Source organism: Magnolia sinica, chromosome 4, assembly GCF_029962835.1.
Source record: "Magnolia sinica isolate HGM2019 chromosome 4, MsV1, whole genome shotgun sequence".
Classification (NCBI taxonomy): domain Eukaryota; kingdom Viridiplantae; phylum Streptophyta; class Magnoliopsida; order Magnoliales; family Magnoliaceae; genus Magnolia; species Magnolia sinica.
In genome coordinates, this window is record NC_080576.1 from 94,616,996 (window position 1) to 94,624,530 (window position 7,535).

The 7,535-nt window shown below is 38.6% G+C and overlaps 1 protein-coding gene across 1 annotated transcript; it reads right to left on the reverse strand.

The window, feature by feature from the left end:
• Positions 1–323: 323 nt before the first annotated feature.
• LOC131244219 (uncharacterized protein At2g29880-like) lies at positions 324–1,447 on the reverse strand. The gene is made up of 2 exons (XM_058243862.1): positions 1,011–1,447; positions 324–893 (listed from the first exon to the last, which is right to left on the reverse strand). The coding sequence occupies exons 1-2, from the start codon at positions 1,437–1,439 to the stop codon at positions 324–326; spliced, it is 999 nt and encodes a 332-aa protein (XP_058099845.1). The 5' UTR covers positions 1,440–1,447.
• Positions 1,448–7,535: the final 6,088 nt, after the last annotated feature.

Genomic DNA, 7,535 nt, shown 5'->3' on the forward strand with positions numbered 1-7,535 from the left:
ACATAAACAGAACCAAGATACGCAATTGTGCATGTTATACAATGGATATATATAAAAGTATAAAAAGCTAATCGCACTTTAAAGGGCATTTTAGAATGACCCAAAACACACTGTCATGCATGCGGTATAGAGTATGAAATCCAAAATTATAAAATACGGTATCACCAAATTCAACAAAAGTACGAGTATAGTTATTACATATCCCATCAAATTTAGTCACCTATATAATAGCGTAATTAAGGTTGACATATCCATCAAGTAGAACCCCCACCAACATTACCATTCATATCAGATAGTGTTTTTTTCAACCAATCGACCCTTCGTTATGGTCGAAGGCTTACGAAAAAGGATGCTAGATCTTCATCCTTGCTCAGAAGCTGACCAACCTGGATGAACTCATGGTTGGTCAGCCCCGTAACCTCTTCGAGGATGTCCAGGACTCTACTTGTGAGGTTGACTGAATTGCCAAGTCCAAATTTGACAATTGCATCTGCAACACCATCTAAAGATAAATCAAGGACGTCACAGGGACGAGCAGATCGCATCCTTTTTGTTGTTATACTCCCACCATGACTACTATCGGAATCAATCACCCGGTTGGGAGTGGTGCGGAATGAGCGATTCCCTGAAGCCCGATGGCTTTCATTCGAAAATTGATAATTTCTAGTCGAATCCCCCAAATTTTTCTCAGAAATATCGATAGGCGCATCGGTGTCATCGTCCAGGTCCGTCCAAGCTTCATTCAGATCTCGTTGAATACGAGATGAAGACGCGGCCATGTTTCTGCTTCCTTGGGCGTAGCGGCCTGTTGCATGGTCTGAACCTACGATCACCGCTAAATCGTCCATTCGTTCTATTCGTTTACCACGTAATCTTTCTGCTCTCGGATGCGACTACATACACGGAAGAGAGTTGGTAAGTAGATGATATTCAAATAGATATAAGTAAGAGAGATAATTATAACAAATGTATGTGGTTGAACTAAAATAGGTATTGTGAACGATCCTAACCTTGAGGTACTCTTCCCAAACTTCGTCAGGTGCTGTGACAACCATTTGCTCACTGTCCCACCCAAAACCACTTGCGGCTAGCATATCTTTTATTTCGTTGTACACTCTCTTGTGATATCGCAATCGGTTTTGGACGTTTTGCCAATTTAAAGTAATTTCAGTCCTCCTAGAAACCTCCTCAGCGGCCGCATGATATGCTTCTCTCTTAAATCCATTATCTGCCTTTCGGCCTAAAGTTATTTGCTCAATCAAGATATCGAACATTATCTGATCCATTGTTCTGGTCCACTTAATTTTTGCGGCTCGCGATAGAGGCTCAACAAGAGATTTCACAGACTTCGCACGCGGAGAAGAACGCGTCGGACAAACCGGAGTTCTCACCGGGGACGGCGTCGGTGTTGGTGTACTACTTATCCAATTGTCAGACATTCCACCTAATTATACATGGACAAATGGTTATTAACAGAAAATAAGTTAATGTATATAATTCTACTACCAAATATATTCGACATGAAGACTAAACAATCGTATCAAGAAAATATGTTATATCAAAATGACAGGGTGCCAACTCGAATATAATTTCTTGTACATGTATACAAAGTGTTTTAAATGACTCTCTCATCAGTCAAAGTATTTATGAAATAAAATTCTCTTATCTATTCCTACTATTTAGTTGGGCATCCGCCCACATGCGCTCTGCAATTTGATCACGAGCTCTCATCCAGGCATCTTTCTCCTGCTGGGTCACCTGAACTATCCATTGCCGCTCATCTATTGTTGATACCTCATTTGGTGTAGGATTACTCTCAGAGTCACCCACAGATATACCAACATCCTTTAAATCTTAGTCCGTTTCGTCTTCCCGACGAATGAAATTATGTAACACACAACATGCTACTATAATCTTGACTTGTGTTTCAAATGGATATCGCGCGATCGTCTTCAAAATAGGAAATCTGCCCTTCATTACACCGAAACAACGCTCAATTGCATTACGCAATTGTGCATGTCGGTAGTTAAATAGCTCCATCATATTCATAAGTGCTCTCCCAGTTCGATACTCTTGCAGATGGTATCGAACGCCGCGATAAGGCGCCATAAAGCCAGGTGAGTGAGCGTATCCCGTGTTAACGACGAAATATTTTCCTACATTATGTTAAAGTTGTGGTTTTGGTATTAGTGTGTTGAGAATGATGTTACAGTGGAAAACATTGCCAACTATTGGTGAAAATCGATTACCTTGTGGGACGAGTAGTGGATCATCACTTCGAGTCAAAGCGTTATGTAGGACCCTCGCATCTGAAGCAGAACCCTCCCACCCAGCTAGCACGTATATAAATGTCATGTCAAAGAAACAAGCAGCAAGTACATTTTGAGACACGATACCCTTCCTGTTGCGAAAGCTTGGGTGCTGAGATGCTTCCACATGAGCGGGAATATGCATCCCATCAATTGCACCAATACAATCCTATCCGGCATTATGTCAAATTTCATTCATAAGACAATATGTAACATGTTAACTTATTCCATAATAACAACGAAAGAGTCCTACATGAAAAATAGTACCTGAAAATAAGTGGCCCAGTAGGGATTTGATTGGATCTCAGTGGGGGTGTCAATACCGACCTGCTTAACAAATTTAGGGTATAAAGACACTATCGCATTTAGCACACGGTGAAAGTGACAACTTATGGTTTCACCTGAACGTATGAACCTGTGTCCTATCACGCGATTACACACGTTATGTCCAATTGTATGTAGGAAGATGACTAGTTGTTCCTCAAGACTAAAATTACGAGTATCGCGAAGTTGCGTCCTCTCACGCAATATGTTACATAATCGGAAGAAACTTTCTCGTCTCATCCTCAACTGAGTAAGACAATCCCTGTCATTTACACGAACGATAGAGTTGATAAATCTTGTCCGCTCGTCATGCCCTTGACACGCCGGTTGTCTGAACATATAGTGACGACAATATTTTCCAACAGCATCAACGCATGCGGCCACCGCAAGAACCACAACAAAATCGGCCAAAGTGTTGTCATTGTTGCTATCCATGATCTAAAGCTTACCTACACTTATGGATACAACATACTATAAAATCACCTCTGAAAACCATACTTGAATCTTCGGGTTAAGAATGTACTTCTCTAGGTGGTTTTGAAAGCCAGGAAGACAGTTTGTCAAAATAAATATTACATTAACACAGTTCCCCAATGCATTTGAAATCTCCCTTTCAACTGCCATGATGTAAGAAATATAAACCAACGGATTGATAAGGTGTTTGATCAACTCACCATATTTGATTTTTTTCACTATGACTAGTAGAAAGGAGTTGTAGCTCATCCAAAGTACTGTTTCTAGATGAATAGTGATCTATAGGACAACCAGTGTTTGCATTGTCGACGAAATGTCGATAATATCGCCGATAATATCGGTGTCGCTAGTCTAGTGACACCGAAACCCCCATTTTTCGTTTCTCTCTGGATTATCGGCGAAATATCGGCGATATCTTCGATAATATTTGATTTTTTCTGACAAAATAGGTAAAAATGGAAAATTAAACCTTTGATTTCGGTAATACCTGGTTTATGGTTGATCGGAACTCGGAAGCAAAGAATTTCATGGGCAGCAATCGACAGCGCTCGTCTCGTGTGACTCACAGACACATGATTTAGGCGAAAAATCAGAGATTTAGGGAGATTGCTTGAAACCTCGTCGAAAATCGCCCCTCTTCGTTGGAAAACCACCTTCGCAGACGAAACCCTTTTTTTTTCTTTTGTTTTTTTTTTTTTTTTTTTTGCTTTTATGCTTCAGCGGAAGCAAACAGGCGCACAGTGCACTTCAGCGTACTGAGTAAACTTTCTGGGCCCACCGTGAATGTATGTGATTTATCCACGCCGTCCATTCATTTTTCTAGTTTATTTTAGGGGTAAATCCCAAAATTAAAGCATATCCACAGCTCCAGTGGACCACACCACAAGAAACAATAAGAATAATGATTTTCACCGTTGAAACCTTCTTAGGCCCCACAGTGATGTTTATTTGTCATCAAACCTTTTTTTAAATATAAAAAGGCATGGATGAAGGGTTAAAATAAATATCAGCTTGATTCAAAATTTCTGTGGCCACCAAGAAGTTTTTAATGATATGCGTTCAATTCACAAAGTTTCTTGTGGTGTGGTCCATTGAAGATTTTAATCTGGTTCATTTTTTATATCACACACTAAAATAAGCCTTCATATATAATGGACGGTGCAGATGTAAGGTACATAGTTCATAATGGGCCCCACAGTTAGGGTTCCATCTACTGTACCTCACACCAGCTATATAGCTGCTGTAGGTACGTGTCGTGCGAAGTCCAGCACTGACGCTCCTCGAGCTCCGAGTTGTACGAACGGTTCAAAGGAGATCAAAGTTACGTTGGCCCCACAGTGATGTATTTAATATATCTACACCGTTAATCTGTTTTTAGAGTTCATTTTAGAGCATTATCCAAAAAATGAATCATATCCAAAGATTATATGGACCGCACCATAGATAGCAGCAGAGATAATGATTTTTACCGTTAAACAATTTGTAGGGCCCACTATAATGTTTATTTTGCATCCAATCTGTTCGTAAAATACAAACATCTGATTGAAGTGGAAAAACAATTTTCATACTGATCCAAAACTTTTGTGACCTCAAAAAGAATTTCAATGGTAGACGTTCAATCCCCCACTCGTTTTTGCAGTGTGGTCCACTTCATATTTATTTGTCTTATTTTTCGTCTAAAGGCTTAAGGCGAGCTCTTCAAATGGATTAACGGTTTGGATATAACACACACCTCATGATCAGACCCATATCACTTGCTGATGTCAATAGCTGGTACGAGGTGCACCTGCCAATTCACTCCGGACTGCGCCGGAACGAAGTGAATTGCACACTGAGTAAAATATAGGCCCATAGTAATTGTGTATTTGATCCAACTCAGTCCATCCATTTTATTAGATGATTTTAAGGCACAAGCAAAAAAATGAAGCATATCCAAAGCTTAGGTGGACCACACCAAACTGTGTGAATTGAATGTTTACCATTGAAAAATTATCGGGGGCCACAAAATTTTTGTATCAACATGATATTTCCGTTTTTTTATTCAACCATGTCCCTGTGATCTTATGAACAGTTTGGATGACAAATAAACATCACTGGGCCCTATGAAGATTTCAATGGTGGAAATTATTATTACCACTGATTCATATGGTGTGGTCAACTTGAAACTTAAGATAAATTTATTTTGGTTATTATTAGAGTAATTTCTTATGGAAATGTATGCTTTTTTGGGCCCCATTAAATGAAAATTTATTATTTAATGCATTTTTTTACAAATTTTTAATTTCTAAATATACAAATATGTGTATTTAGGCATGTCTTAAAGTTTCATGAAAAAATTTCACTGTTATCATAATTTTCTCCGAATTTCCGGTTATCGGCGATATTATCGGCGATAACGATATTATATCTTTATCCCTGGCCAGCGAAACTTGTAACGATATCGACAACTCAAACACTGAGGACAACTATGTATGCACATGTCCACATAGCAGATGTATATGATCATTTGGTGAAAAAATTGTTGTTGGATAAATGTGAAAAATGAAAAGGACACCACAAATGGCAAATGAGTTAGGACATACCTGTTGAATATTGAATATGACTGAAATAAATATAAAAGGTAAGACTTTCCGCCCGATTATGTGAAGAGTAGGATCTGCATGCAATTCATGGAAAATGAGTTTATAAACCTTTACTACATGGAAGTTCGACAATCTCATATAGAAGATATTATCATAACCAGCAAATAAAACCCAAAAACCACTACGGGCCTATCGTACAATCTCGCCAGTAGGCCTCACATGCATGTTGATAAGGATATTGGTCTTTTTGCTAGCCATCACGGACGTTATGTGAGCTGGACCAGAGAGGCAGGTCCAACCTGATACAAACTGGCAGTACAACTGCCTCGGTTTAAAAGCTCAAGCTTGCCTAGACATAAGCATTAAACACCTTGGAGAGACTCGGATTGGTAGTGTAAACACTCTCTCAAATGTCTCTGTCTAGATCCCAAAATAATAATTAAAAAAAAACCAACAACACAGTACTTTCTCATAAAAAGAATCCTCTACCAAGTGAAAATGATGATTGTGTATACACATGTCTATATATGCTTACAGACTAAGAAATCAAGAAGACCCATGTGTGTTGTTGGTTGTTACCAACTGATTTAAAAAAAAAAAAAAAAGAAAAGAAAAAAAAAAGAAAAAGAAAAAAAAAGAAAACAACACTACAGTACTTTCTCATAAAAAGAATCCTTTACCAAGTGAAAATGTTGAATTTTATTTCATTCCGTCAGTTATTAGTTGGGTTGTTGATGTTCAAATAATCTGGTTCAAGGGTAGATTATTAAAACAACAGGTTCCACAATCAAGTGGGTCTAGTTTTAGTCAATCTATGCCATGTCCATAACTTCTAAGTGACTGCCTATCAGATGTTAGAGACTGCCAGAGTATTAAATAACTCCCCTTCCATATGGGTAGGCCCACCTAATCTAATCCAAACCATTCATATAGTTGTCAACCTTGGCTGGGCAAAGGTGCATAGAGACCCCTCATCAGATAATACTAGTGATCCAATTATAGCATAGAAATGGATGGTTAATAGTCATCCAAACTCAAATGAGGCCCTAGTCAAATCTTCTGTCATATATTGATTTTTGTTTGACCTTGCACAAGTAGATCACTAGCATTAGAAGTGCAGTATAATACATGTGAGGAGATTGAAAAGGCAGGCTGTGGCACATGTTTGGAATTCAAGCCACCACTCACATTGGTACATCATCAACGTACCCTAGCCCCAAAGTTAAGGCTGGTCTGCTCATCAAGTGGGCCGCACGTGCACGAGAAAATGGATATTAGAAGGAAGATTGTTTGGATATTTCAAAAAAAAAAAAGCCAAAAGCAAAGTGTTTCTTCACCTGAGATATTCCACCTTTGATGGACCATGCCTCAAAAATATCTTGATACGATGATCTCAACCTTTCAATTTATGGTATATAGGTAGATATTTAAGATGAGAAATATGTCAATGGTCTATAGTCAACTGATAAAGGTCCTAAATTGGTCCTGAGATATTCCAATCTTGGCAATTTTGAGCATTCTCCATCTAAGGTGAAGTGAAGAGACTAATGGCGTGATTGTTGAACTCAACAGACCTATGGTTTGGTGATTTACACCATTTCTGTTGTGTCCCACCTTGTATGGACCATGCCTCAAAAATATCATTTACAGTATTATCCTAACCTTTCAATGGATTCATAAAAGAAATCCCAACACTACACTTGAATCCATCTGTTGCGCATTATTCCAATGGGAAAATTTGCACACGGTTAAGGTCTCTAGCATGCATGTCAGACAAACTCACCAAGCACAATGTGCTAATCAAATAATAGAGGTGACACAATTCATTAGCAAAAACAAAAGCAGT